Raw genomic sequence first — 18,485 nt, 5'->3', positions numbered from 1 at the left:
ATTATTTTTTAACTGAAAAGTGGTCTTTTAGGTGGGCGAAAAATTCCGTATGCGTTCATTAAAGTTTCCTGGGCTTATTTCTGGGTGCGTAATAGACTGGTTTCAAAAATGGCCGGAAGATGCGCGTATTGCTGTCTCCCGACACTATCTGGCAGAGTTTCAGCTTGTTTGCAGTGACAAGGTGAAGAATCAAGTAATAGATATAATGAGCTGGATTCACGAAACTGTACAAGAAGCTTGTGTCTGTTATTACGATCGATTTAGGCGAGTTACTTTTATAACTCCAAAATCATTAATATCGTTTTTGGAAAGCTATAAATTATTGTACAAAGATAAGCAGGATCATATTGTTATAATGTCTGAGCGCATGAGTTCGGGATTAGACAAACTCGATGAGGCAGGGGCTTCAGTTGCCATACTTAAAAAGGATTTAATCGAAATGAACAAAGTTATTGCTATTGCTAGTGATGAAGCTGAAGAAGTTCTGGCAACCGTTGAAGAATCAAAAGCAGCTGCTGAGATAGTTAAAGTAGAGGTGGCAGAAAAGAAAGGTAATGCTGAAGTTCTTGTTAAGAATATATCGGCTGTAAAACAAGTTGCTGAAGCAAAGTTGGAAAAGGCTCTTCCTGCTTTGGAAGAAGCTGAAGCGGCTTTAAAAACAATAAAAGCAGCTGACATAGCCACTGTTCGAAAACTTGGAAAGCCACCGTACCTAATAACGCTTATTATGGATTGTGTATGTATACTATTTAGGCGAAAGATCAAACCCATTCGTCCGGATACAGAGAAAACTTTTATCCAAAGTTCCTGGGACGAGTCATTAAAAGTTATGTCCGATACAAGTTTTCTTCGAAAAATAGTAGAGTATCCAACCGATTTGATAAATGCTGAAATGGTCGACATGATGGTTCCATATTTTCAGTACCCGTAAGTAGTAAATTCACTCCGTTATCATTGTTAAGAAAAAATGTAACTATGTAGGTAGGTCACAAAATTAATTTTTTTAACGGGTCTATTATATTATCAGGTACTATGATATTATCAGGCACTTATTTATCCCTTACTTTTGCGCTTTGCGTTTTTAGCCAAAACGTTTCGTTTTAATTTTTAGGTGCTCCAGTTTTCAGAAATTGTTGTTATCGAACCTCTTTTCTTGTAGTAACCTATCAGAATGTTTTACCACGTTATTGTGTTTACCGAAAACTGGTTAAAGCCGGACAATCTTAGTTCCGAGGTTGTGGCAGGTTGGTACACAACTTTTAGAAAGGATCGATCATCTCGACGTACAGTAAAGAATCTGATCGCAGTGGACTCAAGCTTTCCGTCGAAATACTTCCCAGTCCATGTTCAACGAAAACAGGAACTCCTGTGCTTAAAAAAAACGTTGTTTCTTCTTCGCTATCAGATAATAATCATATGATCATTACTCATTGCTCACGTCAACTTCGGCAAACTAGTCTAGTAACCTAGTCCCCACGTCACGGCATGACTTTTTTGACCTATTCGTTGAATCTATTGCTTGATTTGTGCTTTATATCGGATTTGACCATTGTGTTGTAAACCCAAGCCCTTCCACTCACTATACCTGAAGACGCCTACCATCCTACTGTCGAAGAGTCGATAGATGTAGGATCAAGTATATTGGATCGGTCGGTACAATAATAAAGTATATTAAGAAGTAAAAGTAAGAGCGGCCCCAGATGACCAAATCCTCGGCAATAGTCTTCTCGGGCTCTTTTTCTGCGTCTGCCATAGTGAAGTCAATTTTATTTACAGTAATTTGTGCACTGATATACAAATCACACGAATTTTTGTACCCGATACTCAAAATAGGGGTATATTCGACTTGTGGTGAAATTGTATGTGTGTAACGTCTAGACGAAAGCTTTTCCGAGTCGATTGAGCCATGTCTGTTTGTCCGTCTGTCCCTCTGTTAGTCCCTATGACCGTCTAGTGCTCAGAGACTATAAAAGCTAGAGCAGTGACATTTTGTATCCTGACTTCTGTGATATGTCACAATTACAAGTGTTTTTGAAAACTGCGCCCTGCCCCCTTCCGGAAGGGGAAATTTTGAAACTAACTCGTCAAGGTCCGATATGGATAAAAAATTTGGTTGCTCTGGCTTTTATAGTCTCTGAGATCTACGAACTCATATTTTGCAATAGGCAAAGACGACCATGAAACCTGTGTGTTGGAAAGAGACAGAGCGAGCGAGAATGAAATTGTTTTCTTGATTTTGGCTATAATAATTACACGATCTAGAAGATATAGTCATAATCTACGATTCGGCGTTTTCTGTTTTCTCGAATCTTTGAAATTGTGGATGCCACAGATTTTCGCCCGGAAGTGGGCGTGGTGAAGTTTTGAAATATTCTTGTAACAGTGACATATCACAGAAGTCCGGATACTATAATGTCGTTGCTCTAGCTCTTATAGTCTTTGAGCACTAGGTGCTGATAGGGACGGACAGACGGTCAGACGAACATACGGGCAGACAGACAGGGCTCAATCGACTCGGCTATTGATGCTGATCAAGAATATATATACTTTATGGGGTCGGAAACGATTCCTTCTGGACGTTACACACATCCATTTTCACCAAAAAACTAATATACCCCTATACTCATTTTAAGTATCGGATATAATTAAACACATCGATACCAAATATAATCCGCAAAAGTAAGTAAAAACGAGTGGGAACGTTGTGAGTTGCTGCGGACACCGCAACTCTACGGTTATACCCGATACTAAGTCAGTATGTATCTCCTCTCTCCTCCGCCGCTAATATTAAACGACACGACAAAGAATGCGTGCGAGAGAGACAGAAAATCAGTCTGAGCGTGACGTCGGGCGCTGCGTAGCCAATGCAAATTGATTTGTTCCTTTTGGCTACAAAAATGATCTGATCTGATCCAGATTCAGCAATCTAATAGATATGGTCATTATCTCTGATTCTGCGTTTTTAGTTTTCTCAAATCTGCAATATTGTGGATGCAACAGATTTTCGTCCTTTGTGGGGGCGGATGGGGGTGGGGCGAAATTCTGAGATATACGTTTTATAGTGACATCTTAAAGGAGTGTGTGCACCAAATTTGGTTACTCTAGCCTTAATAGTCTCTGAGATTTGTGGTTGCCTCAGATTTTCGTCCTTTGCGGGGGCGGAAGGGGGTGTGGCGAAATTTGGACAGGAAACGGTCAAGGTCCGATATCACAGGAGTGTGGATATCAAATTTGGTTGCTCTGGCTTTTATAGGTTCTGAGATCCTTGAACTCATATTTTGCAATTGGCAAAACCGACCATGAAACCTGTGTGTTAGAGTGAGACAGAGCGAGAAAGAGTGAAATTGTTTACGTGATTCTGGCTGTAATAATAATACGATCTGGTTCAGATTTTGCACTCTAGAAGATATAGGCATCTTCTACGATTCTGCGTTTTTAGTTTTCTCGTATCGTCGAAATTGTGGATGCCACAGATGTTCGCCCTTTGTGGGGGCGGAAGTGGGCGGGGCAAAGTTTTGAAATATTTTTGGAGCAGTGACATATCACAGAAGTCTGGATCCAAAACATCGTTGCTCTAGCTCTTATAGTCTTTGAGCATTAGGCGCTGAAGGGGACGGACAGACGGACAGACGGACGGACGGACAGACGGACAGACAGACAGGGCTCAATCGACTCGGCTATTGATGCTGATCAAGAATATATATACTTTATGAGGTCGGAAACGATTCCTTCTGGACGTTACACACATCCACTTTTACCGCAAATCTAATATACCCCAATACTCATTTTGAGTATCGGGTATAAAAACCGGAACCTGACTGATAAAACATATTGCTTAACTTAGATAAATCATAAGCTTATCTATATACTACCTGAGTACAAGGCCGCGTCCGCTAACCATAGCTCACAACGTTTCCACTGGTTTGTTTGTTTCACTCAGTTTGTATTATGATCAATATTCAGCAATAAATGCTGAATGAGCTCGTTTTCCTGCATGGAATCAAAGTAATCCAACTTGTCCTATCGAAACTGATAATGCGTAGATATAAATAATTTTGTTCTTTGTGAGTCAGTAGTTGGACATTGCACGTAATAATCGCTGCCATTTTTTAACCAATTGAGAGAAGCTCACACGCATATTTTCGTTATTGTGTTGAATTTGTTCGTCTGATCATTCAGATGTCTTATTTCTCATGTTTATTAAATTATTCGTTCGACGGCCAATGATGGAACTTTCGTCTATCTGGCATTGTTTACTGTAGCACACACAATTTGACGACATTGCTATTCTTTCTGATGAAAATCGGCATGCCAACCTTTCACATCCACAAAATACGTACACACACAAGTACAGTTAATCATACTTGATTATGTTTATATTATGTGTAGGATATTCGGATACTGTGGATACAAAAATCTGTTAGTTTCCCTCTTCCTGATACCCAACACATACCATCTGAATCATGTTTGACAATAGGGACATTCTTTGTCCACTAATCAGCACTAATCTTTCGGATGAGCGGAACAATTAATATTAATTTGTGAGCTAATGCCTGTGACTCATAACCTACCAACTTGTTTTATTATAAGAAAAAAAAAATGTATATATTTTTATCTATTTTCAGGCAATATACATTTGATGCTGCTAAGGTGGCTTGTGGTAACGTAGCTGGTTTATTATCCTGGACAATGGCTATGGCAAAATACTTTGAAGTTAACAAGGAGGTTCTACCGTTAAAAGCCAATCTAGCCGTACAAGAGGCTAAATATCAAAAAGCTTCTGGTGATCTGAAAGAAGCTGAAGAACTGCTTCAGCAGAAAGAAAATGAATTAGCTGAAGTCCAGCAAACATTAGAGGAAGCAGTATCCAAGAAAGACGCCGTTTTGGGCGAAGCTAAAAAGTGTCAGGATAAAATGGACGCAGCAACGGCCCTGATTGGTGGATTGGCCGGAGAAAAAATTCGATGGACTGAACAGATCGCTTCATTTAAAAGCGAGACTGATCGTTTGGTAGGCGACGTCGTACTCTTGACTGCATTTCTATCATATACTGGTCCATTTAATCAAGAATTTCGTAGTGACCTACAAAGCTTATGGACAAAACAAATTATTGAAAAAATGATACCAATATCAGCCAATATTAATATAATTGAAAACCTTACCGATCGCTCTCAGATTGGCGAATGGAATATACAAGGCTTACCAACGGATGAACTTTCTATACAAAATGGAATAATTGCTACAAAGGCAATGAGATTCCCTCTACTTATTGACCCTCAATCGCAAGGAAAAGTCTGGATCAAAAACAAGGAGAAGCAAAATAGATTAATAGTGACCACCTTAAATCATAAGTATTTTAGGAACCATTTAGAAGACTCAGTTAGTATGGGACTACCTATTATTATTGAAGATGTTGCAGAAGAATTGGATCCTTGTTTGGATAATCTATTAGATCGTAATCTTCTTAAAGTCGGTACTCAGTATAAAATAAAAATCGGCGATAAAGAAGTGGATTGGAATTCTGCATTTAGGTGCTACATTACCACAAAGCTACCAAACCCAGCATATACACCTGAGATATTCGCTCGAACATCAATTATCGACTTTACTGTAACCATGCGTGGCCTGGAGGACCAACTCCTAGGCAGAGTTATTCTTGCAGAAAGAAAGGAGCTTGAAGATGAACGCGTACAATTGGTTGAGACTGTTACTGGAAATATGAAAAAAATGAAAGAATTAGAAGCAAATTTGCTTCATAAACTTTCAACTACACAGGGTAGTTTGCTTGATGATGTTACAGTGATTGAAGTTTTAAACACGAGTAAAAATACCGCTATTGAAGTCAAAGAGAAAATTGAAATAGCAAAAGTAACTGAGGCTAAAATAAATACCGCTCGTGAAGAATATCGAGTTGTTGCAACCCGTGGTAGCGTCTTGTATTTTCTCGTATGTAGTATGGCAAGGGTAAACAACATGTATCAGACATCTCTAGTACAGTTCTTAGAACGTTTTGACGCATCAATGTATAATTCAGCAAAAACTCATATAACACAGAAACGCATAAGGCGAATTGTTAATTACCTAACATTCGAAATCTATCGATATAAATCTCGTGGTCTATACGAAAAAGATAAGTTTTTGCTTGTATTGTTAATGGCACTGAGTATTGATCGCCAGCTTGAGCTAATAACATTTGATGAGTTTCAAACATTTATCAAAGGAGGTGCAGCATTAAATCTAAACGACTGCCCTCCGGTACCATTTCGGTGGGTGACAGATGAAACATGGCTCAACCTGGTTCAGCTTACTAACTTAACTCCTTTCGTTAACATATTGACAAAAGTGAGTGGAAATGAACGTGCTTGGCTTTCGTGGTATAAAAAAGATGCTCCCGAAAATGAATCAGTCCCAGATGGTTTTAATTCGTTAGACCCATTCCGTAAGATGCTTCTAATACGTTCATGGTGTATGGATCGAACAATTGCTCAAAGTCGGAAATATATAGCTAATTCTTTAGGTGAACGGTTTGCAGAACCAGTTGTGTTAAATTTTGAGGAGCTGCTGCTGGAAAGTCGAATACTAATGCCTATGATATGTTTTTTATCACTTGGGTCGGATCCTTCTTCGAACATTGAACTTCTTGCTAAGAAAAATGAGCTTAAATGTCACCCCATATCTATGGGCCAGGGTCAGGAAATACATGCACGAAAGTTGATTTTGGCCTGCTTGGAGGATGGGGGATGGGTGCTTTTGCAAAATTGTCATTTAGGATTGGAATATATGACAGAGCTTACAGTACAGCTTTTGGAGCTTGAACGCCAGGGTAAAGATGCCCCAGTCAGCCCTAATTTTCGTATATGGATAACAACAGAGCCGCATCCAAAGTTTCCAATAACATTACTGCAAATGGCTTTGAAGTATACCAATGAGCCACCTGCTGGAATTCGTGCTGGTTTAAAAAGAACTTATACAAATTTGTCACAAGATTTTTTGGACTACTCACAATCACCTTTTTACTTGCCTCTCGTCTACTCAATATCATTTCTACACACTGTTGTACAAGAGCGGCGAAAGTTTGGCCCGCTTGGTTGGAATATCCCATATGAATTTAATTCTTCTGATTGGTATGCCAGTTGTTTGTTTGTTCAAAATCATCTTGATGATCTCGAACAAGGAAAAGGGATAAGTTGGGTAACGGTACGATATATGCTAGGTGAAGTCCAATATGGTGGCCGAGTTACTGATGACTACGACAAACGTTTATTAAATACATTTACAAGAGTGTGGTTCCATGATAATCTTTTCGAAGATAATTTTCAATTTTTTAAAGGCTATAAAGTGTACAGTTTTAAAGAGCAGGAAGCATACTTGTTATCAATAGATGAAATGTTAAATGTAGATCCCCCTCAAGTGTATGGATTTCATTCAAATGCCGAAATTACCTACCAAACTAATACAATGCGGAATATTTTAGACGAAATTATATCGATTCAACCTAAAGGTATTTATCATTATTATATCGAGTACACATTTACAACTCACTAATTTTAAATGCTTAAGCTGCAATTCAATTATTTTCTTATTAGTTGTTCATTTTAGTTTTATACTTTGCTCACTACCGCTGCAAAAAATCGATTTTCACTAAATTCAATTTTTTGATATTTTGACAAATAATACCTTGACAACAATTCTTCAAAGAGGCTTTGGTTGTCTAAATCAAAATAAAATTAAAATTCCATTCGGACTGCATAATGTAGGTAACATTTCTACATTTATACCCGAGGGCGCTAACATTGAACGACAAAGAGTGTGTGCCAGAGAGACCGAAAATTAGTTGGATCCATGTGATTTTGAGTATCGGTTGTACAAATATTCAGCATTTTCGGCTTTGTCTGCGTGATTCGGTGTTGGAAACTGTTCAATCGCAGGAAATCTCGGATTGTATGACAATAGACTTCATTTGCGATTTTATATAATCTGACTCTTCCTCCTTTGGCGGAGATCAGAGCTTTAGTATCGTCATTTCAGTTTCTCCGTTTTCTGGTGCTAGTGTCTTCGAATTGTTTTCCACTCTTGGGGGCAAAAAGCAGAAGCTCGATTGACTTCTCTATTCCAGATCTATAATGAATCTAAATCGAAAACATGATTTGGTAACTGAGTTGAGCTGGAAATTCGAATAGATTTTATATTCAAAACCTATGCACAATATTCTGAGGAATCAATGTTCTTAGCAACACACGTGTAAGGGTATGAGGTCGGCTGCTACGGTGGATTCACCAACGAGAAGCTTAGCGGAGGATGGTGACGTAAGAGAGAGGGACCGTCGGGATCGGGATGGCAGTGGCCCAGCGCATCCCCTTACGTGAGTATGAAATGAAGGAGCAAGCATGGAGCGGCGCTCGCGGGCGTCTACGTGAGAGGTCAGGAACGGTGGGATTGTGCCGGCAGTAGCCCTGAGCATATATATGCAGTGTTACAAAATCACGCCACCGTCAGGATCCCGTTAAGAATGGAGTGGAAACGTACGGAGACACCGACGGAAATTTACCACCGCCAAAGCGAGTGCGAGTAAAATAAAAGTGCGATAAATACACTTAGCAACAGAGTCAGGACCAAAGGCAAGAAACTTGCGATAATTACTGCAGAGTTCCTTGCTTAGATGTGAGTATAAGAGAAGGGTAAGCACATTGCGTGCGGTGCTGAGTGTGGTGGACGTGGCGGACGCCGAGTCAGAGCTTCCAGCCATTGCCCAACGGATCCACGCCTGGAGGTAGCCACTGAGCGAGTCGAGCGAGTCCGATGCGCAGCCATGTCCACAGGTAACGCTTTTACGCGAAAGTGAGTCAGAAGTGTGAACCCGTTTTGTGTTGCGGACGAGGCGTAGCCTCTGAGCGACGAGAGAACTTTTTTTTTCTAATACCGATTTTTTAATTGCGATACCAAGTGACATATAAAATATAAATCACATATATATTAACTGAATACCGGGTATAAAAGTTTCCGCTCGTCTTAAATTAAAATCGAATGAGCTTTTTTGCTGTTTAAAAGCTCTCGTATCCCTTAATCGATAATTTCTTATATTGACCGTGTTGTCTGCGTACCTAAGTTGTTCTAGTTGTTATATGTGCCTCCTACTAGGGCCGATGATATGTCGTCCTCGTATACATGGCAATGCATCCCCGCTTGGGCACCTATATATGAGGCGAAGCCCTACACTCATTGTCTGAAGCCTGTGCACTTTTCAATCCCGTTTACGTCTTATGAGTGCAGACATCGTCTCGTACATCTCTCGAGGATAAAAAGGCCTTTGCGGACCAGATCTTTATCTGTCAAGAGCCATGTGTACATATGCATATCTTGTGGTTGATCGCCAGGCCCAACTATAGAAATAATGAGCCCATCTGTAAGACTCTTCCCCAGTACAATGCGCTGCCGGATTCGATTCGAATTTTGCCAGGAGAAAGGAGCCGCCAGACGGTCGATTAAAGATTTTTCCCTGTTTCATGTTTCCCTCACGATCGTATCGGCTCAACCGAAAGCCGGAAACATCTAACACAAGGGAAAGACAAAAGTGTTCTGCTCAGTGAGCAGACCGTCTTCTTCTTGAACGTTGACATGTAATGACTGCATCTTGCAAGAGGCGATGCAATTACTGGCCGTTCTGAAACCAGAAGAAGGCTGTAACGCGAGCATGCAGGAAAGATAGCTGTTAGACTAAGATTCGAGGAAAATTAGAACTAAACTTACTAAGAGAATAAGGCATGCATTCAAAATAGAAATACCACTAAAATTACTAATTACTAGAAAGGTGTGTAAGGATTAGTAATTTTAATTTAATAAGAAGAAGAGAATTAGTGGTGGATATAATATGGTAATGGGAATTATAATCCGAGCTCAAGACCCTAATTGTCATTACTTTGCATTTCGAGGCATTAAGGCGTAACAAGTTTGCACAACACCATGACTGAAAGTTATTGAGATCGGATTGCAAGCGAGAATGGAATGAAATGTCCTTATACTGGACACAGAGTTTAACATCATCCGCACACATAAGTACTCGAGAGTATGTTAATACCGAAAGAAAGTCATTACTAAAGAGTGTGAAGAGTAAGGGGCCTAGATGGCTGCCCTCTGGTACTCCCGAATAAACCTTTACTGGTGAATATCGGGAGTTTTTGAAGTCGACTCTTTGAGACCTGGGACAAAGATTGCTAGAAATCCATCTCAGTAGATTGGTAGAAACCCTAAAAGGTAAAGTTTATGTGCTAAAAGGAATCGTTTACAGAGTCGAATGCTCTACTAAAGCGGTTTAAATAACATCCTGTAAGTTACCGCCGCCGCCCTAAAAATCCATTCATTCATTTAACATGGGACTGACAATGCCATTCGACCTCGGTAAACCGTATGGGTACAGTGAACCAGAGTAGCTTTCTTCAGAATAGGTGGTTTGGAAAAATTGAAATTTTTTGTAGTCTTGATTTTAAGTTTTTTAGGCTGGATAACTCTTTAGTAAACCAAGGGGGTTTTTCAGATCTAATCGGACTAGAAAGCGGGACACAAGAATCAAACGAGGGGGTACGTTGTGAGTTGCTGCGGACACCGCAACTCTACGGTTATACCCGATACTAAGTCAGTATGGCTCTCCTCCGGCAGACGCCGCTAATATTAAACGACACGACAAAGAGTGCGTGCGAGAGAGACAGAAAATCAGTCTGAGCGTGACGTCGGGCGCTGCGTAGCCACTGCAAATTGATTTGTTCCTTTTGGCTATAAAAATGATCTGATCTGATCCAGATTCAGCAATCTAATAGATATGATCATTATCTATGATTCTACGTTTTTAGTTTTCTCGTATCCTCAATATTGTGGATGCAACAGATTTTCGTCCTTTGTGGGGGCGAAAGGGGGTGGAGCGAAATTTTGAGATATACGTTTTATAGTGAGATCTAACAGGAGTGCGGATACTAAATTTGGTTACTCTAGCGTTAATAGTCTCTGAGATTTGTGAATATCCCCAGATTTTCGTCCTTTGCGGGGGCGGAAGGGGGTGTGGCGAAATTTTGAAACAAACTCGTCTCGCTCCGATATATTAGGAGTGTGGATACCAAATTTGGTTGCTCTAGCTTTTATAGTCTCTGAGATCTTGGCGCTAATGTTTTACTCTAAGCAAAGCCGCCTATGCTACGTGTGTGTTAGAGAGAGACAGGGCGAGAAAAAATAAAATTGTTTTCTTGATGCTGGCTATAATAATAATACGATCCATTTCAGATTCTGCACTCTAAAAGATATGGTCATTCTCTATACTTCTGACATATCACAGAAGTCTGGAACCAAAACATCGTTGCTCTAGCTCTTATAGTCTTTTATAGCACTAGGCGCTGAAGGGGACGGACAGACGGACGGACGGACAGACGGACAGACAGACAGGGCTTAATCGACTCGGCCATTGATGCTGATCAAGAATATATATACTTTATGGGGTCGGAAACGATTCCTTCTGGACGTTACACACATCCACTTTCACCACAAATCTAATATACCCCAATACTCATTTTGAGTATCGGGTATAAAAATGTGCCAAGAGCATTGTAAAAAATGTTTATGCCTTTTATGACATCAGTGCATAAGTACAAAACGGACCAATCAAAATCCCTAATGAGGCTATTAAGATTCGCAAACTCGGCTTTACGAAATCAGCTGACACGTTCAGGTAGCCTACTCGACCGATCCAATACAGTTGGTCCTATATCTAGCGACACTTCGAAAGTAGGGTGGTAGGCGTCTTCAGATTTAGTGAGCGGAAGGGCTCGTGGAGCGGATCCAATACAAAGCATAATGAGCTTACAGGTGGCCATTGGCATACAGATATCCTCCTTGTCTTGGAGAAGGGGGATTGTAGTGCCAGATCTGGCCAGCTCGTCCGCTATACAGTTGCCCTCGATGTCCCGGTGGCCCGGGACCCAAATCAGGCTAATAGCAAATTGCTGAGCCATCTCGTGCAGAGATTTGCGGCAGTCTGCCACGGTGGCCGAGTTCGAGGAAATCGCACTTAGCGATTTGATCGCAGCCTGGCTGTCGCTATAAATGTTTGGCTTGGTTGCCGTAACGGCAGCCGCTTGTATGCAGTCTAGAGCCTCCCTGATCAAGCAATCGACCCAAGGAATTTTTCACATGATTGACTTGAGACAGGGACAGGTCAAGAAAGCTGTCAACAAAGTTATGTCGTGATAGGATATGCACTAGGATACTAAACTCGTTTACCGAAGACCAAACAGTTCCTGGCAAGTTGAAGTTACCAAGGACTTTTATACGATCTTTACCTGATAGCGAGGAAGAAACAGCGGTTAAAGCGTAAGCAGGAAGAATCAGTTTTGCACACAGGAATTCCAGGTCGTGTTGAACCTGGACTGTGAAGTGGTCCGACGTGATATTAGAGTCCACTGCAATCAGAACCCCTCCTGCACGTCGAGGCGAACGGTCCTTTCTAAAAGTTGTGTACCGACCTGCCAAAAGCTTGGAACTAAAAATGTCCGGCTTTAACCAAGTTTCAGTAAAAGGACAGGAAAAGAACGCTGAGCCTCTAGCATTCTGATAAGTTGCTAAAAGGGAAGATAGTTTTTTGGAAGGGTGGAAGCAGGACGGGAAGATGAGGAAGAGAAAAACTTCTCCACCTTTAAACCCACGGCTTTTATTATGCTTTGAATAAAAGCAATTACATCATTAGATGTGAGGTCCCAGGAGGAGGAGAGGAGAATAGTTGCAGCTAATAGAGGAGAGCTACTAAACAGAAAGTTACGAGAGCGAGAGAGAAAGAACAGTTATTGAAGTTGAGGTGATAGGAGAGAGTGATAAAACAACAAAAGCTACAAGACGAGAGCTGTAATGCAATGTAATGCGTACTCACGGTAACAACACAAATCAAAAGGCATGCACTCGCGGAATAGAATAGATTTCTAGATTGTAGGCTGGTTAGGAAGTTAATTCAAGTTTTTTTATGAAAACACCGGCTGTTTATTAGTGTTGTGTTGCTCATGAGTGAGTGAAAAAAAGAATTGTTCACTTAAGTGAGCAACTGAACATGTTCCTTCCAAACTGTTCTTTTTTGTTCACTTGTTCTTTGTTGTTCACTTGTTCTTTTTTGCTCACTTGTTCTTTGTTCTCTACTCACTTTTTTCGCAATTTTGCTCCTCAAAGGGCATTTTGCGGCTGTTGCTCATATTTGCGTTTACTTCACACTTTTTGTATTACCGGCAAAGCTGTTTACTCTTTCAAAAATTCAGTATGTCGCTAATTCGAAAGTATAGTGAAATTTGGTATCATCTGTGCATGAATAGTGAACAACTGAGTGAGCAAGTCAGCAACTGAGCAAGTGAGCAAGTGAATAGCTAAGCAATCTAAGAGTGCAAGTGAGCAGTATGAGTAAGTTGACTCACTTACTAAAAAAGAACAAGTGAACATGTTCACCAAAATGAGCAATGTTTACCCAACACTACTGTTTATGCAAAAATAAAATGGAAAATATGCGAAGCGCAAAGCAAAAACGCGTCTGATATACGAACGAGAACGAAGTTTTCGTAGGAAAAAGCATTGTTGTGGTTGCACTCGTGACTCATTTGAGTGCTCACGCCATTTTTGGACAAAGCCACGGATGGTTCGGTTAGGTTAGGTTGAGGCGGCTGCCGGGCTCGCTCGGAACCCGTCACACTTAGGCCGGTTTCGGCCCGTTGTGATACCGCATATAATCATTCCTTCCTGCGTTGTGAGACTTCCTGTCAGCAATTATCCCATCCAGATGCTCTCACAAAGTTCGCTATCCTCCTGGGACATAGTTTAGACATCTCTGAGATGTCGTGTAGAAAGGCTGAGCCCAGGTGCTGTAGCCTTCTTTTGCTGAGAGCTGGGCAGGAGCAGAACAGATGTTCCACTGTCTCCTCCTCTTCCTCGTCTCTACAGCTGCGACAAAAATCGTTATTGTATAGTCTTTGCTATTAGCCAGTATCCCGTGAGGGAACGTATGACTACGCTGCGGCATCGTGGCACTGTTTGTCACATATCGTTTGTTAGTCGCTTGTATTGCTCCCTTATAATGAGCTTACAGGTGGCCATTGGCATACAGATATCCTCCTTGTCTTGGAGAAGGGGGATTGTAGTGCCAGATCTGGCCAGCTCGTCCGCTATACAGTTGCCCCCGATGTCCCGGTGGCCCGGGACCCAAATCAGGCTAATAGCAAATTGCTGAGCCATCTCGTGCAGAGATTTGCGGCAGTCTGCCACGGTGGCCGAGTTCGAGGAAATCGCACTTAGCGATTTGATCGCAGCCTGGCTGTCGCTATAAATGTTTGGCTTGGTTGCCGTAACGGCAGCCGCTTGTATGCAGTCTAGAGCCTCCCTGATTGCTATGACTTCCGCTTGAATGACACTGAAATGATCTGGGAGTCTGAAGGAATGCCTTATGTTTAGCTGTTCAGAGTAGATTCCCCCTCCGACTCTGTCGTCCAGCTTTGATCCATCTGTGAAAATGTTTATGGCCCCATCTGGGCCTGGGAGTCCCTCGAGCCATTCATCTCTGTGAGGGATGATTGTGTCAAAGGGAGTGACTGTGTACTCTCTTGGAACTTGGTAGTCTGTTTTTGAGGGGACGGTACTGCTATTATTTAATATGGATGAGTGACCTATGCAATGTGTCACCCATTGATCTGAGTCTCTTAGACGTATTGCTGCTGCTCCTGCCCGTTCCTTTCCTGCGAGGTCAAGGCTCTGTAGGCATAGGATGGCATTTATCGCATCATTTGGGGTGGTGCGAAGAGCTCCGCTGATACATAGGGCGGCAGTCCGATGGACTTTGTCCAGTTGCTTGGTGATGGTACCCACAGCCAGTATCTTCCTGAAGATACCTTGTAGCCAGTTGATGGCCGTATCCCCGGCCTTCTGAAGTTGGGCCGGGATTACCTGGTCTGGGCCTGGCGATTTGAACGGGTTGAAGCTGTTTATTGCCCAGCTTATGTTACGTTTTGTGAGGATGTGATCCATCGAGGTTACCGGTCCCTTTCCTGGGAGATATACCGTCTCGATGGTTGTGCACCCTGGAAAATGCGTGTCTAGTAGAATGTGCCGGGACTCCTCACTGGAGTTAGTCCACGTGCCGTCATTCCTTTTAAGATACCCTACCGAGGGGTTAGTTTTTGAGAGAATCTTGCGAAGCCTTGCGGCCTCTGACGCTTCCTCAATTTCCGAGCAAATAAGCCCAAGAGAGCCCAAGAAAGCCCTTTTTGCTTTCCTTGTTTCCTTTTTATATAGTGACAGACTGATTTTGTAGTCTGCCCAGTGGCTCTCCTCGTTCGCGCTTTTGGCCCTGTTGAAGAGGGTCCTGCAGCTTTTACGTAGGATGTCTATTTGTTTTGACCACCAGGGGGGTTTCTTTTTCCCCCTAGGTTTGCTAGAGGGGCATGCTGCCGCGAAGGCTTTGTTGCATGCTTCTGTGAACCTGTTCACTAGGCGATCTAGGTCGTCTTTTGTGTCCAGGCATGATGGTGCTTTGGAGGGGAGTAAGTCCTCCAGGGCTGAGCTATATTTTTCCCAGTTGGCTTTCCTGGGATTAATGTAGTCCTTAGGTTTCGGACACTCGAGGGATAGTGTGGTCTCGATGTATCTGTGGTCAGAGAAAGAGTGGTCATCAAGGACTTGCCAACTCTTGACTATGTCTAACAGGTTGGGGGACACTAAGGTGATGTCAATAACCTCCTGTCGATTTTTAATTATAAAAGTGGGGTCGTTGCCCCGATTACAAATAAATAGATTTGAGTTAAGGATGAAGCTGAAAAGTGACTCACCTCTTACATTTGTGTTCGAGCTCCCCCATTGAGTGTGGTGAGCGTTGGCATCGCAACCTATTAATAGGTCTATGTCCGACCTCTCGCTGTCGCTGGCTAGTTTGCGAACAAGGTCGTTGGGAGGATCGTTTCCCTCATGGGCCATGTAGGACGACATCAGCCTTAGATGTGTCCCTTTCAGCTCTAGGCTTGCCGCCGTGTTGTCGCTATCGCTATAATTATGGAGCAGAAAGATATTAAGGTGCTTTCTGGCGAGAATGCAGGTGCGGGTTTTACCTTCATGTTGAGCTACAATTCTCTTGTACTCCTTCGACCCTAGTCCACAAACCTTGTCTCCCACTATCCAAGGTTCCTGGATCAGGGCTACGTCTGCTCCGCTCTCTTCGAGGCGGAGTATAAGAGCAGCGCATTCTGCTTTACAGTGGTGGAGATTGATCTGAAGGAGCCTCAAGGACATCCTTAGTGTTCTTCACCACTGTAATGTCGGCATCCGGATCGTCCTCGACTTCCTCGTGGCAACACACCGCCTCGAAGTCGTGCCATCGGTGGAGTAGCCCTCTGAGTATATCTCTGTGTGATCGTCGGGTGCTTCGATCTCCGAGGCAGCGTCCTGCTCGACTGGCTTGTCGAATGATGCGCGAATGATGTGTTAGGCAGTACTCTGGAGCGCTTCGGTGTTGGCCCCGGAGTCTCTTGCGAGCGCTGCCTTTTTGGCTGAGGGGCTTCCTTCTTCGTTGCTTCCTTGCCAAAGTTCGGCAGCACCTTCGAGGCCCACTCAACCTTCTTTATCTATTTGTCCGTTGGGCTGGACATCTGGCTTGCGTTCTGCCGACGGAGTATATTGCCAGCACTCCTTCTATCGGCATATGTAAAAGATTTGGCTTGGACACTAGTAGATGGTGACTCATCACCCGCCACTTTAACAGCAGGCAGAGCAGCCGCAGGATTGCATAGCCACTCTGCCAAGGTATCGGTTTTGGGAGCCAATTCACCACCCACCCCGACACCGGGATGGGACCCCTTTGGGCTCTCCCTAGCATCTTCCGCCGCGCAGGTTTTCACTGCTGATTCGCGGGTCGGGCCAGGCCTTTGGGCCGCTGCCTTTCCCTGTTTGGGATTGCTCCCTGTTGGCATTTGGGGAGTGCCAGACTCATTTTGTTTGTCAGCCACGGATACACTACAGTCTTTTATGTAGGAAATATAACGCGAACTATTGGTTAGCGCTCCATTTCTAGTGCACGTTGTTTGAAGATCAATGACAAACTAATTAGAAGATCATTGTGCCGAAAACATGTAAAATGTGATATTGGCTGATATAGACTATTGTTATACAATTCGGTACATATTTTTGTTCCCATCTACCAAATAAATTTGTTGGTCAAGAATTTGGTTGGGTTAAGCCTTTCAAACTGCGTAGTCATCTTCCTGGAGAATATTTCTAAAAGGTTAGGTTAGGTTAAGGAGGTAGCCGGGAGGGGGATGTGAGCCTCCCGCCCCCAAGCTCACTTGGACCTATAGAAGGTCCGTTGCGTTGCCGCGTGGGCATGTGCCCCTTCTCGTTGCCTGAACCGTGAGAACAGACTACTGCAGGATTAAGGGCAGTCCCATCCGGTAGCTTGGATGTATTTGGACAATGTCCCTGGTTTGATTTCGGACAGGTCCGAAATGTCCGTGAGGAAAGCGGCCCCGAGAATACGAAGACGACGACCTCCAAGTGCTGGGCAGCGGCAGATGAAGTGGGGGACCGATTCCTCCTCCACCTCGTCGCGACAACTCCTGCAGAAGTCGTTATGAGGGATTGACAGTCTGGATGCATGAGTGCCGATCTGCCAGCGTCCCGTAATGGCTCGAGTAACTGCAGAGCACTGTGCTCGCTGAGTCTATACAGCTCTGCTGAGTGCTTCTTCGATCGATATGGCCATATCAATCTTGAGACTTTACAGGAGACGGTTTGCTGCCATCTCCTATTCGCATTTTGCTCGAACAATTCGTGGGTTAGTAGCCTGCACGTAGCCAAGGGCATCGCTACTTGCTCCCTCTCCAATAGGAGAGGGATCGTAGTACCCTGCCTGGCTAGCTCGTCGGCGGCGTCGTTCCCCTCGATGTCCCTGTGGCTGGGAAGGAATATAAGGAAGAGATCTAACTGCTCTGCAATCTCGTGCAGAGACCTGCTGCAGTCATTTACAGTCGCTGAGTTCGAGCCTAGAGCTTAAATAGCCGCTTGGCTGTCCGAGAAGACGCACACTAAGTGCGTATCTAGACGTAGTTTGGATACGATAGAAATGGCCTCCTTGATGGCTTCAACCTCCGCTTGGAGCACACTACATTGGTCCGGGAGCCTAAAGCAATGAATGATTTTCAGCTCGCAGCAGTAGACTCTTTCTGAGGGCAGAAAGTGTTGCCACCTTCTTTCCCATGAAATCTACAGGGAGGAGGTCCAGCACAAGTTCTGCCATGCGTTGAACTCTGCTGTCCTTCTGTCTAAGGCTGGCCACCATACCACCACTCCATAGAGCATGATCGGTCGTATGATGGCGTTGTAGAGCCACCGGACTATATAGGGGGTCATTCCCCATTTTAGTCCGATGGCTTTCCTGCAAGTATAGAGGGCCACTGTGGTTTTCTTTACTCTGTCCTCTATGCTCAATTTCCAGT

At 43.2% G+C, this 18,485-nt stretch overlaps 1 protein-coding gene across 1 annotated transcript in view; it reads left to right on the top strand.

The window, feature by feature from the left end:
- The window catches only part of kl-3 (dynein heavy chain 8, axonemal kl-3), a 110,188-nt gene that overhangs the window by 43,430 nt on the left and 48,273 nt on the right, over window positions 1-18,485 (top strand). The window contains exons 14-15 of the mRNA XM_033381310.1: window positions 32-927; window positions 4,626-7,501. Of these exons, the coding sequence (XP_033237201.1) occupies window positions 32-927; window positions 4,626-7,501 (3,772 nt within the window). The remainder of the gene's footprint in view (window positions 1-31; window positions 928-4,625; window positions 7,502-18,485) is intronic.

The sequence above is a fragment of the Drosophila pseudoobscura genome, chromosome 5 (assembly GCF_009870125.1).
Source record: "Drosophila pseudoobscura strain MV-25-SWS-2005 chromosome 5, UCI_Dpse_MV25, whole genome shotgun sequence".
Taxonomy (NCBI): domain Eukaryota; kingdom Metazoa; phylum Arthropoda; class Insecta; order Diptera; family Drosophilidae; genus Drosophila; species Drosophila pseudoobscura.
Note: the sequence above shows the minus strand (reverse complement) of the source record. Positions and strands in the feature narration are given on the sequence as shown.